Source organism: Pantherophis guttatus, chromosome 5, assembly GCF_059756535.1.
Source record: "Pantherophis guttatus breed Tessera chromosome 5, ASM5975653v1, whole genome shotgun sequence".
Taxonomy (NCBI): Eukaryota; Metazoa; Chordata; class Lepidosauria; order Squamata; family Colubridae; genus Pantherophis; species Pantherophis guttatus.
The window spans coordinates 19651600-19674554 of NC_142067.1; the positions used below are offsets into that span (position 1 = coordinate 19651600).

A 22955-nucleotide genomic window follows, 5' to 3' on the forward strand; every position below is an offset into this window, starting at 1 on the left:
TCGTTTAATAATGGTCAGAACTTATGGATTTACAACCCATCCTCGAAGTTATGACTATTGCTACACCTTCAGAGTCACATGATCTTGATTTAAGCACTTGGCATCTGGATCACTTTTACAATGATTGTAGCATCCTGTGATAACATGATTGTAATTTGCAACCTTTCCAGTCATTTTCCAACAAACAAAGTCAATGGGGAAGCCAGCAGGAAATGTCTCAGTTAATGATCATGGTGATTCACTTAACAACCAAAGGGGGGAAAACTCATAGAATTGGGTGTAGTCACATGATACCTCACTTAACTATCATGCTGTTTAATGATGAATTTTCTGATCCCATTATGATCATAAGTTAAGGACTTCCTGTTCAGAAAATCAGTTTCAACAAAATGTAAATTGACAGAACGCATGGAGTATAAAATGTAACTTTATATTTGGTATAATCAACAAAATAAGCATCTGGAAAAAGCTGTTCAAAATTATAGACAAGCATCTTAAAGATATTTTTTCTTAGAACATATTTACAAACGCATCATTCCTTCAAAGGGAAAACAAAACAGGGATGTATAAAGCATTTCTATTCAAAATGGAGTGTTCCAACCATTTGAAACACCTTGTTCCTTCCCAAAACAGCTCAAGAAAATGTTTAAAGGTTGAAACAGGCATTTCAAATCTTGAACCTTTGGAAAGTTCCTAGAGCAAAACAGATTTTCATTCCCCTTATTGATGAGCTTATACGAGCTCTACTATTCCACAGAAGTCATAATAAATAAAAGAGACAAAGGAAACTTTGATGATATTTTAGAAATTGTTAAGATTTTGCTTTTTATGGTATATGAACTTCAAGGTCACTATTGCTCTAATGCCAAGTATGTTTAGGGAGTATGAACTAATAAGATGTAGTCTATATATTACTTATTTTATTAATATACCTATGTTCCCATAAGTAATATATATATAAAACACCCACCATTTGATTCTTCCTCCTTCTGCCTACATGATCCAATGTTTCTTCTGAAATATTAACAGGCCATGCTCTGCCAGATTTATCAGTTCTGACCAAGATCGCTTCATGGTCTTCTTGAAAACTAGTTTTCTATATTAAGATAAAAAAAAAAAAAGAGTTAACAAACACTGAAGCAGGTGTTGCACTTTAATTTATAAACTCAACAATTGTTATATACTAAATTTGCCATTAAAACAGAACATGAAATCTAGAAAATTCAAAACAATATTTTTTCTACAAAAATAAGTATAGAATTAAGATCCTTCTAAGAGCAAAAACTATACTCTACACATACAAATGACCCATTTGGTATAATTTCATTCACTAAGTGCTGATATTATAAGTATGTTTGAAAATATTTTAACTTAATGGACATGTATTGTACATGTTTATTCCCTATAACCTTTAAAAGATCAAACAGCATTTCATCGTACTTCAAAGTTAGACCAGGTTTTTTTGTGACTGACATGAAATGTTACCTTGAGCTGATGGGAAAGTGTCATGGAAAACCAAAACTACACCCCCATCAGAGCACAACCAATCTTGGTAATATATGCCAGATTTTTGTGTTCATCCACTATCATGTCATCTTTACTGTGGAGGAAAAAAATTGATCCACCATTCTCTACTCAGTGTGGGATCGAGATTAGGTTAAAAGGATATAATTTGCATTAGGATTAATTTGGTCAAAAGTTTCTAAGAGAATCTGGAAATAGAATTGAGCCTCTTTGTACTTTCCCAACTAGCTAAACTTTTTACAATTGTACTTTTTATTTGTACAAATAACAAAGTAGTCCTATCCAATAATGTCTGAAATGTTCTACCAACCAACAGCAGTGACGCAGTGATTAAAATGCAGTATTGCAGGCTAACTCAGCACACAGCCTAAAGTTGAATCCTGACAGGGCTCAAGATTGACTCAGCCTTCTTTACTTCTAAAGTCGGTAAAATGAGGAGCCAGATTGTTGGGGGCAATATGCTGACATTGTAAACTGCCTAGAGGATGCTGTAAAGCATTATAGCGCAGTATATAAATTTACAGGCTATTGCTATTATTTTTGTCTGCTTACCAATAACTCTCAAATTCTATCTCTCTGCCATCTGTATTCCTACAATCAGTAATATATCAGGCAGTGGTGAGTTTTAAAATTTTTTACTACCGGCTCTGTGGGTGTGGCTTGGTGAGCATGGCAGGGGAAGGATACTGTAAAATCTCCATTTCCACCCTACTCCAGGGAAAGGATACTGCAAAATCCCCATTTCCTCTTGATCAGCTGGGACTTGGGAGGCAGAGAATAGATGGGGGCGGGACCAGTCAGAATTTTTACTACCAATTCTCCGAACTACTCAAAATTTCTGCTACCGGTTCTCTAGAACTGGTCAGAACCTGCTGAAACCCACCTCTGATATCCGGGTATATTAAGTACATGTTTAGTTTCTTTTCTTAACATAATGAATGGTAATAGTGGTTGTGTTTGTTTTGGCCCAACATGATAACTAAATTATAACAATTAACTATGGGTTAACATTGTGTCTGTGTGTTTGTGCCTTTGAGTCAGTATTGATTCCTGGTGACTGTAGGTGCCTTGGCAAAGCTTTTGAAAGTGGTTTGCCATTACCTTCTTCTTAGGACTAACAGAGTCCAGGAACATCCAGCTGATTTAACACCTAAGCTGGAATTTATACAGTCCAGGGGCCTCTAGTCCTGTGCTTTAAATATTATACCAAATTGGCTTTTAATTTAATGTGCAAACCAAGTCATAGAATAAAGGTAAAGGTTCCTCTTGCACATGTGTACTAGTCATTCCCAACTCCAGGGGCAGTGCTTATCTCCATTTCAAAGCCGAAGAGCCAGCACTGTCCAAAGACGTCTCCATGGTCATATGGACAGCATGACTAAATGCCAAAGGAACACGGAACGCTGTTACCTTCCCATCAAAGGTGGTCCCTATTTTTCTACTTGCATTTTTTACGTGCTTTCTAACTGCTAGGTTGGCAGAAGCTGGGATATGTAACGGGAGCTCACCCCATTACGCGGCACTAGGCATTCGAAGCGCTGAACTACCGACCTTTCGATTGACAAGCTCAGTGTCTTAGCCACTGAGCCACTATGTCCCTAAAAATTATTTGACATTATTCAAAGTCAAATGAGTGCTAAAAAGAATAAAAGAAAGGTTTCTTTCCCACTCCACCTATGAAAATTAGCAGGAATCAGATCCTTTCCTTATTCTTCAACAACATTTGCAGGTATGACAAAATGTAACCTTAATCTCTTTTATTACATGTATCCTTTAGACATGCTTATCCTGGTCTTCCACGAAAGCTTCATAGGAAAGCCTGCCACCACATAAAAACCGAAATGTTTTCAGCTTACTTGCATTAATAGAGGCCTCCATAAGATGCAAGTGTGTATTTCTATTTATAAGCTTTGGAAACAGAAATTAAGAGCAGAATATAAACTTCTCGCTCAGTCATTAGAGAAGCAGCAGCTCACTGTCTGTTAATTGATTAAATTAACTCTAATAAGGGGAATGTCATCAAAATTGGGCACATTAAAACTGACTTTGTCAACTTTGATATATGCTGAAATAAATCTCTATCCAAGTCATTTTCAGGCAAATAAACAATGTGAGAACAACTCACATCTGTTCTAAATGATTGCCCACCCGCTGGAAATTCTAAGACCTACCAAAAGAAAAAAAAAAAGTTCTATAGTTATGGAAGTATCAAAGCTCTAAGGGCTTGATTATATTCTTCAGAAAAACCAACACAGCAATAATAAAGAAGTGTGGGAAAAAACTGCAGATCTATACATTTTGCCTTTGTTATATTTTGATCTGCAACAATCTCTCTCCTCCTGCACAAAAGATTTATCATACTTTTTGAATAAGCAATTTTTTTAGAAAAGTTACTATTTCTTTATCAACTACTAAAGCAATATTTTGTATTATCTGCAGATACGGGACATGCTTTAATTACTAAATATTCTACTTCAAATAAGAAGAGTCCCCGATAATGAATACAGTAGTTCATATGAATAAAAAAATAAAAAGAAGGAAAATTTGGATATTGCCATCAACAGTATTCATACATTTGTTTGTAAAATAATGAGAATTTCTTCTTGCCATGCATCTGAATTCCAAGGAGCCTTTGGAAGATGTAATATTGCAAAACTCTCATGCCCTGTAGATGTTTTATAATACTTTTACTAAAGCATTTTACTTATGTATTGTTCACTGCTGTTGGGACAAGTTTTTCATACATGATCCAAAAGGACTCCAATATTCCCTTTATATAACTACTTTACTTTATATAACTACTATTTTAAAGGACTACTTTATATAACTGTCCCAACTATGAGAATTTCTCACTAACAATGTATAAAATTGAATTCCATGCATCTAGTGCCATAAATCCCTCATAACTTGCAGATGTTGGTAAGTATTGTTAGCAATCCTGCCCCAAAAAAACAACCCTCTATGTTGCTATTGGACAACTATCTTCCATATAACGCTTAAGACACTGGTATCTTTACATTATCTACTAATTCTGAAGTAAGTCAATGGAATATGCAGTAAGATATGCAAAGAACTGTAGTCTAAAATATTTGTCAATCAAAAAGTCTCATTCAAATTTCAGGGAAGCTCTTTCATAAATTACTTTCAGACAAGCTTATCCATATCAGGAGCTTATTTTATTATTTACTTTTTGCTCAAGAATAGTGGCAGATGTTTTCCATCAGGCGTTCATAAACATTTCTTAAAAAATGTGCAAATCAGAGACAGAAATCTGTCTCCCTCCAAATGTTGTTGAACTCCCAAGATCCCTTCTCTCACTTGTCAACTAATTCATACTATCTACACAACCCACAGAGTTACATTTTTAAATGACATTAATGACGTAGATGAGGAAAAGACAGCATGAATTTCTTTGGAATTCATGTTCATGTGTCATGAGTACTTTAATAAAGTGACTGCCACAAAGAAATGGACTTGCAATTTTTCCTGAAAACGCTGCCCTGCTAGGCTCGGCTACCTACAAAATGTTCATTCACCAGAAGGTAGCTGGTGAAATTAACTCTGCCATCCCATTCAGTTGATTAGATGGCCAGAATTAGTTTTAAGAAGGCAGAACGGCATGTTGTTATTCTTTTAGAACCAGATTTCCAGAAGGATGTAGTATTTTTAAAATAATTTTAAAAGTATTCGGCTTTTATGAAGAAAATCACTCATTTACTTGTTTGGAAATACACAGAGTATCAATAATACAACTGAATTCAGCCACAACAGAAATATTTTCCAGAACCTGGAAAATTGCAGGAATCAAGAAAATCACAGGAATTATGCAAACATTATTTCCAATCCTTAAAAAGGAAGTGATTTCATGATTTGGAAGACTCCAATACTTACAGATAAATAAATTGTTATTATTATTATTTATTCAATTTATATACCGCCCTTCTCCTATTGGACTCAGGGCGGTGCACAGCCAAGGATAAAAAACATACCAATACAAAATTTAAAATCAATTAAAAGAATTATACAGCTTTGGCCCACAATTTAAAACAATCCAATTAAAACCCAATTTACACTTAAAAAGCTAAAAAGAGCTAAAAGTGGGGGGGTTCACGCCAGCCCTGCTTGATGGAAAAGTTAAGTTTTTAGGGCACGGCGAAAGGCCCGGAGATCTGATATCCTTCGTATCTCCGGGGGCAAATCGTTCCAGAGGGCAGGTGCTGCCACAGAGAAGGCCCTCCTCCTGGGGGTCGCCAGCCGACATTGCCTGGCTGATGCCACCCTGAGGAATCCCTCTCTGTGGGAGCTTACTGGTCAGTGGGAGGCTATCGGCGGCAGAAGGCGGTCTCGCAAAATGAACATATTAGAATAGAATACTTCTTAACAGAGAGAACATGTCCACACTATGGGTTTGTATAACACGAAAAACCATAAGCTACGATTTACTAATAAATGTGGTAAATTTTCGAATGAATGGGACCCATTAATAAAATACATACATAAGGAATACAGCTTAGAAGCAGCTACCTCACAGCAAATCTTACCAGAAGATTCCCATGGCAACCCCTTGATATGTTTCTTTTCATTAAGACAATTATTCTCTTTTTGAAGATGTTAACAGTAGAAGGGTTGGGAAGTAACCCAAGATCTATTACTTATGAATATGTATGCTTACATCACCTATCATTTATGCATATATGTGCCTGCATCATTTTCCCTTCCTTTTTGGAATGTGTAAATATATCAACACATCTCTTTGTTTGCAGGTCTCTCACTATTTGCTTGGTGGGTATCCTCCAGCATGTACCATCTAATAAAGACTGGCTATGTTGACACATTGCACGAAGCCCTAATGTTGTGTTTGGTTTTCTTAGCCTTGATTATTTGCTTTGTGTCCTGTGTTTTGATTCCAAACATAAAAAAAAAAAACTGTTTTGATTCCAAACATAAATAACTGATTTACATAACGTATTAAACAAAACCAAACACACATTATGGCTTCGTGCAATGTGTCAACATAGCTAGTCGCTCTAGATCAGATTTTAATTAACTAATTTTGGACAGGAACTACATCTTTTGCATACAATTATGTTTTATGTTTTATAAAATTATCCACAGTTCCTATGGATCAACATACCAGTATGGTAGTCGTTCAGGTTTGAAGGCATGCTAACTATGAACATGGCTCTGCAACCCCATTGTGCCCTTGCCAAGGGCTTTCTAGCAGGTTCTGTCAGCAGTTGCAGCTTCTAGTCCCTTTGGCTGGAGGCCACAATGGAGTAGGATTTCTTCACAGCACTGACCTTGAGGTCTCTTCCCAGACTCCAGTACACTATAGGGCCATGATGGTGAACCTATGGCACGCTTGCCACAGGTGGCATGCGTAGCCATATCAGTGATCATGCGAGCTCAGCTCTGGTGCGTATGCGCACCGGCCAGCTGATTTTCGGGCCTTCTGGGCCCACCAGAAGTAGGGAAACAGGCTGTTTCCTGCCTCCGGAGGGCCTGGGTTGGTGGTGGGAAAGGCCCATTTTTCTCTCTCACATGGCTCCAGAGCTTCTCTATGAGTTTGGGGAGGGCAAAAACGGCCTTCCCCACACACCCCCGGAGGCCCTCCGGAGGCCAGAAACGGCCTGTTTCCCAACTTCTGGTTGGACAAGAAGTGATGTTTTTTGCTGTCCCCAGCCTCTAGAGCCTCTCTAGCAGTCTCTGGAGGCTGGGGACAGCAAAAAACGTCACTTCCTGTCCAACCGGAAGTTGGAAAATGGGTCTTTTCTGGCCTCCGGAGGGCCTCCGGGGGGGGGTGGGGAAGGCCGTTTTCGCCCTCCCCAATCTCATAGAGAGGCTCTGGAGCCAGGTGAGAGAGAAAAATGGGCATACCGGGGCATCGCATGCCAGGAGTGGGGGGGGTCACGAGCGCATGCGCGGGGTGCATAGAATTATGGGTGTAGGCACGTGCACGCGACCCCCCCCCGCCACCCCTCCTGGCACACAATGGCAAAAAGGTTAGCCATCACTGCTATAGGGCAACTGGCAAGGCATATGAAGGTTATCCATTTTGATGACATGTCCTACTAATTTCATTTGGGCTCTGATAATCAGGAACTCAATGCTGATATACCTCACCAGTTGCTGGCAAGCTGTGCTATGAAGCCTCTCCATCAGTTCTGAATACAAGAGCTGCCAAAACCTGATATAAAACTGTCCCAAAGGTGCTTTTTTTAAAGAGGCACATGGACATTCTTGTTTTTCTTTGAAGATGTTTCACTTCTCACGCAAAAAGCTTCTTTAGCTCTGACTGGATAGTGGGGAATGGAAGGGTTTATATTCCTTGCAGACAGCTGGACAAAAAGAAACCAGCTGTCTGCAAGGAATATAAATCCTTCCATTCCCCACCATCCAGTCAGAGCTGAAGCTTCTTAGATGAGAAGTAAAACGTCTTCAAATAAAAACCAGAAAGTCCATTTACCTCTTGAAAAAAGCACCTTTGGGACAACCATGACCTGGATGATTGAGAATCTCCATAGACATTCTGATATAAAACTCTGAACAGCATCTCAGAGTAACACCCACAGTTACCACAACAATGGTGTTTCAGTGCCTCCATTGTGTTAGACTCTACAGTGGGACTGCAGAGCCACCTCTGTGTCCCACAGATGAACTGCACATCAGCATGTCTTCTTTAAATCTGAAAGGCTATCATACGTAAAAAGCCTCAAGTGATCAAAACATAATCGTAAAAGCATCCAAGTTACTTCTTTTGGCATCAGAACAATTACCTCAAAATTATAAGCTACATTGATTGCATGCTGCACGTACTCTGTGACATTTATCATACGTATTTAATTAGTCCAGTATTATGTATATTTATAACAATTGTATATAGAGGTTACATAGTAGAAACTTTGCCACCAATTCCTGCATTTTAATTCAACAAGCCTCCTACCACTAGACCCCCCCACCCCCCCGCCGGATGGATGGCATGCTAAGTAAAATAAGCTCTTAGGTAGACGTCTCCATAATTTCACATCAGAAACTGAAAAGGCTCCACAATGCAGTGTAATTGGAATACAACACACAGCTGAGCAAAGCAGACTGATTACATGAGGTCACTATCTATTAAAATGGACCTGTTTTTCAATATTTGTTGGGTAATTAATAAAATTTTAAGAATAGCTCTGTCAGAGAGAGGGGAGGAAAGGGAAAAATAATGATACTTAAAGACAAACATAAAACAAGCTGAGCTAATGAAAAACATGCACACAGGTCCAATGGGGTAATTGAAAAGATAAATGTAGTTCTCTATACTAAAACTAAGCTAAATTAATCCAGATCCAGTATCAACAAAAGAACAGCAATATTTAGATAAAGACGTCATATAGCATTAACAGGCAGAGTGGAATGGAAATGTTTAGACCAGTCTTTCTCAACTTGGCAATTTTAAGATATCTTGCTGGCTGGGGAATTCTTGGGAATTGGAAGTCCACAGATCTTAAGGTTGCCAAAACTGACAAACACTGGTTTAACCACACTGGTCAAACTGGATATTTCAAGTGAACGAAAACTGACTTAATCAATGAATTACTGCAAATATGCATACTTATTATTCATGCAATCAAGTAGCTTAACATCAGAATAAAATGGGACAACCAAAATTAAGATAAATAATTTGAGACTATAAGAAGAGGATCTGAGTAAAGTTCATCGACTTGTATATTAAAAGAAATCAGGCCTGAAAAACAGCCACGCAAAACAATGTGTTCACTGACTTCATGAACTTCTGAATTAATTATTGTGCTCTGCAAAAAAGTTGGTGAGATAAAATTTTGAGGTTTTAGCAGCATATTGTACCCTGAGAGCAGTGGTGGGATTCAGCCAGTTCGCACCTATTCAGGAGAACTAGTTATTAACTTTCTAAGCAGTTTGGAGAACCGGTTGTTGAAAGAAAACTTATTTTGTTTTTTTCCACTTTACAGGGATAATCCTATAAAGAAGGCAGAAAGGAAACATTCTGGTGTTGTTTCTACCCTAATCTTTATTGCCCTGCTTACAGAAACGGCCTCTCTGGTTAACCCTTATTACATTGTAACAGCTATGGCAAAGCGCCCATCGACATGAGTGATGTTGAGTTGGCCAAGCCCACACAGTCACATGACCACCGAGCCACGCCTACCCAGCTGGTCATTACAGCAGAGAAACTGTTGTTAAATTATTTGAATCCCACCACTGCTTGAGAGTGAAAATTAAATTTGGGGCAAAATCATGGTGGATTTGATTTAAATCGGGTTGATTTAAATCACAATTTAAATCATGATTTAAATCATTAGTAAAAAGGCTTGATTTAAATCAACTCAATTTAAATCATAATTTTTAAAGAGCAACTGTCATCTCTGCTACTCCTTTGACCCACTGTTGACTCACCGATAGCCCCAGTGTTGCAGAATATACAGCCTCATGCTACATAACTAAGCTCCATTTCATGCTGAATAAACTAAATTATTTATGTACCTTAAATAGAAAACTATCTTACGATAGATTTTTACCCCAAAAGTTTTTTATTAAAATAAATTCGATAAAAATAAAAAAAAATCCAATTTAAATCAAAAAAATCCGATTTAAATTAAAAAAAATCTGTTTTTTTTTAATTTTTTTAAAAAAAATCATTGATTTTTATCCACCCTGGGCAAAATGTAAAAACTCCCAGCACTATATGCAAAGGTATCTGGAAAGGACAAAAAAAAATTCTCCTTTTTTAGTTTTTCAAAACATTTGCCTGCATGCAATTTAGCAACAAGGCATCAGCTGCAATTCTAGCTTTCTGCAAAGAAGCAGTTATCTTCTGAGGATTGTAATCCTGGTGTGATGGAAGGGGTCAATAGCTTCAATACTCTGAGAGCTACACCAGTAACAGTGTGAGTTCCTGATGGGGCCTCCTTTGCCAGTGATTGAAAAGGGAGGAAACGGGAGCTAAGATCAATCCACAGTAGAAATGGAAGACTCATAGAACTCTGCAAGTGTGAAGGAAGTGAATCTCATTTAGAAATTCAAACAAAGGGTCCAGCAGAGATTATACTACCTGAGACTTCTTAGGAAGCAACAACTGAATGAAAAACTGCTGGTGACCTTCTACCGCTGCACCATAGAGAGTATTTTAACTTACTGCAGCTGTGTATGGTTTTCCAATTGCACAGTGGCAGATAGGACAGCGCTCTAGAGGGTTAAAGTCATTGTCCAGAGGATCATTGGTTGCCCTCTCCCCTCTTTGGAAGAGCTTTATAGCTTCCACTGCTTTAAGAAAGTTCAAAACATTCTTACAGATTCATCTCATCCTGGGCACCCTTTTTTTGAACTATTACCATCTGGCAGACGGTACAGGATAATAAAAACAAGGACAAATAGGCTGAAAACAGCTTCTATCCCAGAGCAGTAACTATATTGAATTCTACTGTTTAGTGTAACACTAATGCAATATCAGGGGTTTTCAATTTAATTGTATAGAATGCGAAGGATGTGTGTTTGTGTTTTATTTTTATAGTTATAGTGTAATTGGCGAGTTTTGAAAATCCTTATAATGAAAGATCAATGCTAGGACTTAGTATGTATGTTTCCTTTTGCAAACATCAGCCTGAAAAGCTGGAGGAAGAGATAAGAAACATCACCAAATCTGAAGCAGGCGCTGCAAAAGGCTTCGAATTTCAAAGAGAAGAAAGCTATTATGATAGCCAGAACAAGAGAGAAGATGAAAGTCTTAGACAACAAAAAGCACATATGACAACTGAATGCATAGTTTTGGTATCAAACAACGGCAAGAGAGCTCAATCTAAAATGACAACCAAAGAATACAGCAGAACAGGAAAATGAGATCTTTTTAAGACCAAATAACTCATAAGACAATTTATAGCTTGAGGTAGGAATACTTGGGACTAATGGAAAGCTACATAGGAAGTTATTATATATAGATATATAACACACATATATATTATATGTGTGTAAGTATGTATGTTTGTTATGTATCGAATAAGGAGGTACAGGTACTCCTCAACTTACAGCCACAATTGAGCCCAAACTTTATGTTGCTAAGTGAAAAATTTGTTAAGTGAGTTTAACTTCATTTTACAGCTTTTCTTGCCATATTTGTTAAGTGAATCACTGTAGTTGCTAAATTAGCAACATGGTTGTTAATTGAATCTGGTTTCCCCATTGATTTTGCTTGTCAGAAGGATCCAAAAAAGTATCACATGACTCTGGGATACTGAAACTGTCATAAATACAAGTCGGTAATCAAGCATGTAAGTCACATGACCATGGGGATGCTGCAACAGTCATAAGTGTGAAAAATGGTCAGAAGTCAATATTTTCAGTGCCATTGTAACTCTGAATGATTACTAAACGAACTGTTGTAAACTCAGGACTACCTGTACATCATCATCATCATGAGTGGAAGGGACCTTGAAGGTCTTCTAGTCCAATCCCTACTAACTAGCTGATTGCACCTATCTCCTGCTTCCCTTCCGCTTATCTTTTCAATTTCCTATTATTGTACTTCCATTATTCATTTTTATTGTTTTATTCCTTTACTATTGTTATTTCTACATTTTTATCATTTATTTCTGTTTTATTGTTTAACCCACTCAGAGTAGCCCCTCGGCGAGATGGGTGGATAAATAAATAAATAATAAGTAAGCAAAAAAATAGCATCAAATAAGATTTAAAAAGAGAGAAAAACTGGATTTTTTTTTTTTTTACAAATGGAGATTACAAAAATAAAATACTTGTTGAGAGAATAAATAATCAGGAATTAATTCCACAAGAAATTGAGGTACAACAGGCAATAGTCTAGCTGTTAAAGATGGAAGCACCAGAAGAAGATGAAATACCTACTGAACTGTTTAAAGTTACATGAAAAAGAAGAAGTTCTAACAATTCTAGATCAGCAAATATAAACAAGTCTGAGGCCAAATTAAAAACAGCTTGGGATATAAATCGAAAAAGGAGAATGCAAGAAAATATACCAATTATCATTCCTCATACTAGTAAAGTTTTGCTTAAGATCTCACAAAACAGCAAACTACTAAATTAACCCAAAGATTTCAGAAAAGCACATGAAATTAATTAGCTAAAATAAGATAATGTAGAACACATTAAAGCTAATGAATGTGCCGGAACTGCTTGATTATTCTGCTGACCAATTTTACAATGAATAAGGAGCTTTTGTAAGAGCTGAATTTGGCTTTGCCCAGAAGTTAAAAAATTCTGGATTAAAATACAAAAATGGCTAAAAGAAATTACACACTATAAAACAGAATTTAAACCTGAACTGTTTCTTCTGGGGATTATTAAAGAAAATTATCCTAAAAGGATAAAATATTTAATTATTCATATCACTACAGCAGCTAGAATCGTACTTGCACAAGCCTGGAAAATATCCACTATTCCAACAGACTGTGCAATAATCTGGAAAATTTTCAAATGTGCAGAAATGGACAAACTTACTTTAGAATTAAACAATAAGGAAGACTTGGAATATTACTTAACTTGGGATAATTGGTATCAATGGATAGAAATGAAAAATAAGGAATGTATAGAACAAAATAAGATATAAAATGTGATTAAATATGTCGATTAAGTAGGAACATGTGGGAATAGATGAAGAAAGTTAAGAATTAAGTACTGTCAGAAAGATGTTGAATTGTATAATTACTACGGATGTATTTTTGTTACAGAGGTATTTTAACTTGTATTTTTGGATTTTAAGTGTTAATAAAGGTTTTTGTTTTGTTTTTTTTAAAAAAAAGAACTGAATTTGGAGAAACCAAGCGGTTCAGAATATGCAAGGAAGTGAAGCAAGGATGTACATTTTTCCCTGCATTAGTTTAACTTACATAGTTATAGTAGAAGAATGACAAGATTGGAAGATATAAACCTGGAAAAGTCTAATTTTTTTAAAAAAGGGAGTTTGAGATGTGCAGATATTATTTTGTTACTTTAAAACTAAAAACAATTTAGAACAGTTCTTTATGAAACTAAAAATGAAAAATGAAAAAAAAAATGGGTTAATGCTGCTACCGAGAAAAATAGTTAATAACAACCTGTATGACTAGTGAATAGATGACAGTGAATAAGCGAAGACAATAGGGTTTTTTTAAGGCTCAAAAATGAAGCTGACTGTGTGCGGGAGAATAAATTCTAAAAAGAAAAGCAATACAGGTTGTCATTGTTTAGTGACTGCCTCGTTTGGCAATTGCGGTGATGAAAATGCGATTTTGCAAACAATCCTCACATTTGTGACTTTCACAGGTGTGAAAAGCAAAAGGAAGGTGAAATCATAAGCAGAGTTTTATTTAGCAACTGCTTCATTTAATGATCAAATTGACAGTCCCAATTGTGGTTGCTAAAAAAGCACTACCTACAGTTAACTTAAGGTCATGAGCATACAGACATTTCTTATAACAATAAAGACTGAAATTGTTAAAGTAATGTTCTTTCCAGGGGTAAGGTATGGTTGTGAAGCTGCACTTATAAGAAATGCCAAGAGAAAAATGGAAAACACTTTCGGATTATGTGCTTGGAATAAGTTACTAAGAATGGGAGGAATAACCAAACAAACTTTCTTAAAAGTAATCAATAAGTAGAAAATCACATGCTTTGGGCATCTGAGGCACTTGAATGATGGACTCGGGAAAACAATTGTTATGCTTGACAAAGTTAAGGAAAATAGAAGAGGAAAAAAATGGTCAGGATCAAAATTACTGGAAAGAATTACAATAGAGACAGGTCACAATAGAGACAGGTGGTCTGCTACCACCACTAAGTAGTCAAATATCATTAAGTAGGGTCAAATCCTACTTAATGACATTTGACTAAGTTTCTATATTGAGATAATCAGAATGGGATCTGACATTATCTTCCTCCTGTCTGAAAGTCTTACATGGATTTCACATATTCTGAGCGATACTAACTAGAGTATTCTTGAGAATATGATGTAACAAAGTTGCAAAGTCAAAATAGTTCCATACTATAACCTTCATAAGAGCAATTTCAAGATAAATTATGCCTTCATATGTTCAGCTGAGTTGTAAAAACATGATCTCAGCTAATCCAAACAGGATTTCCTCTACTCAGCTTTTATTTCGTTGGTATTGCAAGTCCGCTGCAAACTATTTTGTTATCTTGTGGATGTTTTCCATCCTTCCGTCATTAGTCTTCAGGTATCTGAAACCCCTTCCTCTCAATCCAGAATGAATTAAATAATCCACCCAACTGAAGAGAATGAGGTCATGAAAGTATGGAATAAGTTAAGGATTTGTCTTATGCTACCCAAAAGATAAAAAGGGCGGTCAATGAATTCCTGACTAGCCAAAGGCTTTACTTCCGGAATGTATACATATTCTAAAATACATTTAGAATATTCCAGTCACTGGCACTGGGCACCATATAAATTTAATATATTATTATATCTTGAAAAATATTCAAATGAACTGTTGCAAACCTAGTTATACTAAAGAATCTGGATAACTTGTATAATGCTTATCCAAAAGATCAGCTTCCTCCTTTACTGACCTCAATCACCTAATTAAAAAAAAATCCATCCTGTCGTATCATATTACTTCTCACAAAGGTAAAAAAGAAGTATAAAAACAATACAATAATCTAATCAACACACTTATGTACATACATATTACAAACTTGCAAGTAACTGAAAGACCATTCTCCAGATGCATTGGCTGAAAGCCAAACATCTTTATTTAAGGATTATAGCTTAATTACTCATCTTAAACTGTGTAATTACTTGTATGAAATCTTTTCCATACATTTTGGAGACCTCTGACTAATGACCTTTAGAACACCAATTACACATATGGCTATATTGATGAGTTTCTTATATAATTGCTTCTCAAAATTTAAGCGCTCTTAATTGGATGACACTGAATCATGGAAAAAGACATTTTGGTTTAATTAATGCACATTTTAGATTTTGGAACAAAGCCAAATATGTGGATTTTATAACCCTCTCCAGCATAGGTTGTGCCACTTGAGATGACAATGAATATAAAAACTAATGTCTTTTAGATAACAAACTAACTTTGGCTTATGAGCACAGAAGCTCCCAAGGTTAATGGAGCTTTTTTAATCAAATCAGCACACTACATTTCCGATGAATTTTCCACAGAAAGGCCAAAAAAAAAAAAAAATGGGGGGGGGATGCCAAATTGTTATATTAATTTGAAAGAGGCTGTAACTTTTTTTAAGATCAGCCCAGCATTTCCCTTTGCATCCCGAAACATCTAATTCCTTCCTACAGGAAACATCTATACTACATATACTATCAGTGGTACAAAAATCGCATTTTTGCCATCCTTCCTTGTTCCATTTAACTCATCAACATGTTCCTATGAGCCCTAAAGTCATTCTGACATAGTCTGGCCTTGCCTCATTTCCATCAGGAACTCACATAATTTGGCAGTTTCTGTTCATTAGCCGTGATCCGAATGAATCAATTACTTCCATGGAAAGAGATACCTATTCACGGAGTACCAACCAGATCAGATTTAAACTGATTAAAGACATACTTGGTCAATGAAAGTGCTGGAAAAAAATGACTTGCACAGATTAACCGTACTTTATTTCTACACCTTCAATATCAAAATAAAAATATTTGTATTAAGGGTTTTGGCTCCATTTATTTAATGCATTCATATATTATTATTTGTAGTAAATTCATTTATAAATTCATTATGTAATTATTTATGAGTAGCATTCTGATGTTAATTAAATCAGTAAAACATTTACAGCCTAAATAAGTATCAAATGCTTCTGTATATACTAGAATACAGATGAAAAAAGAATATACTTATCTTCAAAATTTCACATACAAACCACAATCTTACAAAAATCTCTAAAAATATTGTCTCTGGCAAAATACATTCATTAATTTTCTTAAGCTTTCAAAGTGACTATGCTCTTATTTATTTCCAAATATGTCTCTTTCTGCTTTTAACAAATAAGAGTGCATTCAGAATGCATTCAAATGTGAAAATACAAAGATTTTCTTACATTCAATTTCATTTTTCCAGAAACTCCTCCTTTCATTCATTCAATTTCCACTTTACAACTCATACATAATTATTAAAGTACTGTCTGGCATGATTATACTGGAGCCAAGAGATCTGCTTTTGTTACTTGCATGCTAATATAAAAATGAAAAACAGCACTGTTGAACAATGTAGTTTATTTAATTAAACTAGCTAGTTCTATAAAGTGAGTTAACTTACTTCTCATCAGGGAAGTTTTCATATTAGAATTCTGACATGTATTGGAAGAAAAAAGTTTCTTCATTTTTTAATCTATTTAAGTTTTCTTCATTTATTTAAGCGTTCAGAACGTTTGCATAATTAATATTAAATGTGAACACCAACGGCATGATACTGAACTTTGAATAAGGATAAGCAATCCATGGAACTCCAGTTCTGCCACTAATGAAGGATGCTAAAAGTTGAAGGTTAACAACTGAAATGCTGTGTGAGAAAGATCTTGAGAAATATAAGAGAGACAATGGGAAATTCGTATTTACAACATTTGCAAGATTCTGTTAATGTAACCTTACAAGAAAGTAGAATTAGTTCATCTGGCTGGGTTTTTTGTCTGGTCTACATAAACTGACATCTATTTTACAAGTCTGAAAGTACAAATCTCCTATTATCCTCTTTTAAGACTAAGAAGTTGGGAGGGTCCTTTCATAATGGTTGTTTCTCCAACCATTATGCATCTATGCCCTCTCATATCTGATCATTCCCTAGGGAGCCTCCCTTCACCCATTCCTGGAGGAGTTTCTCTCATATCATTACAACAATATCTTAAATTCCAGAAGCTGTTAATCTATGTAAGACTGGGTTGGGTTCCATTTGTCAAGGAAATAGGTTATTTAGCTTATCCAGACAAATGATTTCTTGTTGTCTTATTCAAGCACTCTAACATTATAGGAGAAATGGATTCTTGTAGTTTATAAATCTATTGTGCCTTTGCCCATGACTGAAATTTCTGTAAAACTTATGCCAAATAGAGAAATATGTACAGACTGCAAATTAGTTTTTTTTTAGGAAGTGTGAACTCCAACAGTATATTCTAGCTTGGAAATATATATCCCCTTACCTATATTGACTGACCAAGAACTCCTCAATTTTTCCATCTCTTACAGTTTACTACTTATAAAGTTTTATTAGTAGTATAAACTTATAAGTTTACTACTTATAACCAACTCTGATTTAAAGAACTTCATCAGCTATAATTAAAAAAGACCAAGAAAGCCAGATGTCATCAGCATAGTGAAAGTACTGAAATCTGAAGCCTTTTAATAATACATCAATTGTATCAATGTAAATTTATTTCCTTATCTACTTGTAACATAATTATTCATTTAAGATAGGCACAGTCCTACTTAGAAATAGATAGGAAACCAGCCTGATATTCATCTGCATTATCAAATCATCCAGAAAACTCTGGTATCAGTACAAGTCCCAACATCTTGCCTAGAGAAGAAATATGGCTGGAATAAATCCCGTAGAAATTCAAAATGTTATGTTTTTAACAAGTTTCTCATCACCACCTCTTTGAAATCACACCTTGTAACAAATAGGTTTTTACCATAAACCTTACTCACTGTTATTTAAAATTGGGGGTGGGGGGGTGCTGACACATCGGAAAGCAAAATGCAATTTCCAGAAAAATCTATCTTTAGGAGTCACCACCAGCAAAACACCATCAGCATATATGGAATAATGTTAGATTTTTTTTTGCCCTAAAATGCATCACTGGATGCCTTCTTGCAGTGATGAAATCCAATTTTTTTTACTACCGGTTCTGTCGGGGTGGCTTGGTGGGCATGGTGTGGCTTGGTGGGCGTGGCTTGGTGGGCATGGCAGGGGAAAGATATTGCAAAATCTCCATTCCCACCCCACTCCAGGGGAAGGATATTGCAAAATCTCCATTCCCACCTCACTCTGGGGCCAGCCAGAAGTGGCATTTGCCGGTTCTCCGAACAACTCAAAATTTCCACTACCAGTTCTCCAAAGTACTCAAAATTTCTGCTACCGGTTCTCCAGAACCTGTCAGAACCTGCTGGATTTCACCCCTGCCTTCTTGCATTGAATCACACTGCCATTTTCATCATAGTCGGGATATTTATTTATTTATTTTGCCCCTTTTGGAACTCCTCGCTTTTGTTTACATTGTTTCCTTTTGTTTTCTTTTGAAATGATTTGATTTTTAATCAGCAATTTTGTTAGCAACCCTAATTCCAGTTCTTTTATGAACAAGTACATAAAACATTGCCCTCTAGCTCCTTAAAGCCACTTTCCTTCCATATCCCCATTGCATATAACTAACAATCACATCATGAGAACTGCAAAACTGTTCTTGCTCTTTATTTTCTCAAGAGAAATAAGTAACTATTTAAAACAACTGAGAAACTAACCAAGATCTTTGGTAGAAACATGGTCTCAGAATCTTGAAGTAAGCTTAAGACAAACAAAAAGTCCATGCACCTTTAAAAGGAAATTAATTCCCAAGACTACAGTATGTACTGTATATGTATAATCATATAATCATATATGTATGATTAATCATATATGCATACTATTTTCAGTATGTATACAGAAATCAGAAAATTCTTGTATGTAGACTCTATACAAGTTTATGGCAAACTAACAATATACACTCTGAAATATAAGTGATAAGCAACTCTATGGTTATATTATTTAAAATTACCAGATATGCCACCATTCTAAGATCTGAAACACTGAACAATGTCTTTTCACAGCTTGCCTTCATAGGCTAATATTTTACTACACACTATAAATTCTAATTGTTTTGTAGGGATTCTCTGCCAATGCTAGGAACTATATTTAACAGTGCTTAGGTGCTGCACACCTGTCATTAAATCTTTTGTTTCCAAAGGCACTAATCGAAAATGAATGCAAGATCATGCATACCCCCTTACCTCATCGGTTTTTCTTACCTCATCAGTTTTTCTAGCTTTAGCTTGTGCTCCACTGTCACTGTCCTTTAGCATGCGTGCCTTATCAAGCTGAGACTGAAGTTTTGCAGCTAAATCCTTCAAACAGAACAAATATTGCACAATGTAACTTTTTAAAAACATACAATGCATTTTGTGCTAAAATATTCTCCGAATAATTTTTCAAGCTTTTCCTATAAAGTAAATGTTGATGCTATGTAAACAGAAGTGTCATTATAAATAAGCAAAGCTCTTGATTCCAGCTGATGAACATTTAACAGCAATAAATCAAATGCTATGAAATCAAGCATAAAGTTGCTTCTAAAGATACACCATTTATAAAATATTTTCATAAATCTAGTTAATTTTTCATTATTTGGGGGCTATAATGTTTGAACAGTATTGCACAATTAGTCTAAAGTGTGGAGCACTGTGGCTCACATGGTTAGGACGCTGGGTTGACAATCTGCAAACTCGTAGTTCGAGATCCGAGTGCTGATGGGTGAGCTCCTGTCATTTGTTCCAGCTCCTGCCCACCTAGCAGTATGAAAGCGTGCAAACACAAGTAGATAAATAGGTATCACTTTGGTGAGCTCATTAATGGGGACATGAAAGGAGGTCCCAAGTGGGTGTCCCTGGTAATGTCACCGCTAATCCTTTTAACCCAGAAGTGCCTTGGTGCTTCCAACATGAATACAACGACGAATCTTAAAGTGTTGTATCATAGTTATCTTAAAAATATAAGACCAAAAAAAATCTAATAAAATCAATCACACACCTTGTTTCCCATCAATTCTGCTTTTACAATCCTGGCTCCCAGTTTGTTCATTTCTTCGTCACTGAGAATGAGAGGCATCTCATCCTTTGAAACAGATCTAGTCAAATGCAAACACGGGGCGTTACACATGGAGAAAAAGAGAATGTGCCATTCAACTGTCTCAGCCCCAGCTAAACTTGATAACTGTTCCCCCAGCTAAACTTGATAACTTAGCTGGGGGAAAGTGGCTTATGACCGTCCTGCAGGAAGGTCCATTCAGAAAATTCATCTTAGGCCCCGAGTATTTTACAGCCAACTATATTCACTTGTAAATATGTGTAAAAAAAAAAAAAAAAGCCTTTAAAATTTGTTAAGAACATTTGCTACATTACTTGAAATCTCAAATTAGAGTCAGTTTTCTAATTTTAATGCTAATTTTAAAAGATTACATGTGATCTCTGCCATAGCCTCAGGAAATATGCAAACATGCAAGATTCTATTGCAGTGCTCCATCTTCTTTATTCTACAAGCTATATTCCACTACTAATATTGGGAAACTGTATTTTCTAGATGTCACTGAATGCAAATGCTATCCTTACCAGCTTGTGTGAACAAATCACAGATGAGGAAATTGTAGCTGGACATCTGAATGACAGGAATTATTCTTTACTTATATAACCTGGTCCTTCATTAGTTTCTATACTGTATTTTTTAATAAGAAACAGTGCAGCATTCAAGATTAGCATGAATCCATAATAAAATCTAAAACTTAAAACCTACTAAACAAAATATTTTACATATTACTAAGAAAATCAATCCATCTTCTCTTAAAAAAGACACTCTCATACTGCATGATACATTTCTCATAAAAAGGAACCAGAGTTTATATTTCCTTAACAAAGTAAACTGTTTCCTTACATTTAGTCATCCATAAATTATTATGGAATTATCCCAGACGTTCTTTATTTTTCTAGCATTGTAAATCATTTGTAGTGGATATATACTGTATGTAGGATGAAGTATCTATATACAAACTTCCAGTTCAGAACCTATTAGAAGTATTCCTCATTTAACAACTACAATCAGGAGTGGCAACTCCATTGTTAAGCAATGCAGGCACTAAGTGAGACATCACTGATTCGCAATGGACGTACAACCTCATTTCCACTGCAGTTGTTAAACAAAACATCCATAGTCATTAAAACAAGGCATTAGTCATAAACAAGGCATGGTCATTAAAACAAGGATGCAAGGAAACAAGCCAATTTTCTTAGAATTAAAAATTATGCAGGGCAGTAATTTCTCTGGCTTGATTTTAAGTAAAAAAAAATGGTAACCATTTTTTGAACATTCAAGGTGTCCATGGTTGCCATTTTATGAGAATGCCCATGGTACGATTCCAAAATTCCAAGCATATCTTAATGTATGTATATTTAGATAAATTTAAAATGTGACAATAAAGCAGTCGTGCAACTATAAAACCATCCTCTCCTTCAAAACAAGAAGATACCTGGAACATGATGGTTTACTGTCCACTAGCTCCTTTTCTTCCATTGCAGCTTCCGAGATCTGTTCTTCTTTCTCTTTTGTCTCTTCCTCCTTGCTGGTAACAGCTTTATTTGTTTCCGAAGATTTTTCATTTGGAGTTGCTTTTCCAATTTCATCCTTAGGTTGTGCTTTGCGCCATCTTGGGGTCACATTAGCATCATCAACAGGTTTCCGGAAACCACAGCTCATAAAACGAGGAGTCAATAATTGGGATGAAGTTCTCTGCTGCCTGCCTCCTTTGTCACCATCACTGCTAGGTTTCAGAAATGCAGCTTTCACAGAGCTTGAGAAAGGTTTCTCATAATGATTTAATAGATGAGGATCTTTTCTGGTTGTACAAGTCCAGTTTGCTGCTGTAGATTCTTTATTACTTGGCCTTGATTTTTTGGTTTCCGTCTGTTCACTTCCTCTGTAATTTTTTGGTTCCTCAGAACATACTTTATTATACTTCTCTTTAAGTTGTTCTTTACATGAAAACTTTTCTAGGTTGTTTTCCTCCTGCTTCTGTTTGCCATCCCTTGAAGTACGCTTGCTTTCTGAATATTTGCATTTTTGCCAGTCTTTTCTATCATTTTCTTTTTGAACTGCAGCTGTCTCAGCTTCTCTTAACTTGGAATGAAATAGCTCTACTGACTGCAAGACAGAGGAAAAAGCACATATTATTTGTATAAAGAGAATACTATTAAGATAAACACATGAAAGAAAAGCCTGTGATGTTAACTTCGAAATGAACATCATTTGAAATCGCTGAGTTTCACAAACCTGGTGATAACTTATGAAATATTTCATTTTTACCTAAATGTTCCAAGAAACTCAGGATTTCAATCACTCTTTTTATTTGTCAAATTACTTAGATCTTTGCAGAATTGTTCTAGTGAGCCTTATAGCTGAAGAGAGGGATTTGTTTACTTTTCAATCAATTTAAGAGCTGGCTCAATCACTGAAGAAATTCTAGGTGATATAAAATAATAGGTATCTTTTAAAAATCAAAGAGAAAAAACATAATAAAGCAACATTAAACACCATGTCATGCAACTGCCATGCAACTATCAAATTAAATATCCAATCTTAGCTGCAGGAACATGTCAATTGTGCCAAATCTTAAAAAACAGGCAGAAA

The 22955-nt window shown here is 35.8% G+C and overlaps 1 protein-coding gene across 3 annotated transcripts in view; it reads right to left on the reverse strand.

The window, feature by feature from the left end:
• Positions 1 to 22955, reverse strand: part of CWF19L2 (CWF19 like cell cycle control factor 2) — a 103451-nt gene that overhangs the window by 42179 nt on the left and 38317 nt on the right. For all 3 annotated transcript variants that reach the window (XM_034409464.2, XM_034409455.3, XM_087894646.1), the window contains 4 exons: positions 21799 to 22469; positions 20310 to 20406; positions 19535 to 19630; positions 971 to 1096 (listed from right to left, as the gene is read on the reverse strand). In XM_034409464.2, the coding sequence (XP_034265355.2) occupies positions 971 to 1096; positions 19535 to 19630; positions 20310 to 20406; positions 21799 to 22469 (990 nt within the window). The remainder of the gene's footprint in view (positions 1 to 970; positions 1097 to 19534; positions 19631 to 20309; positions 20407 to 21798; positions 22470 to 22955) is intronic.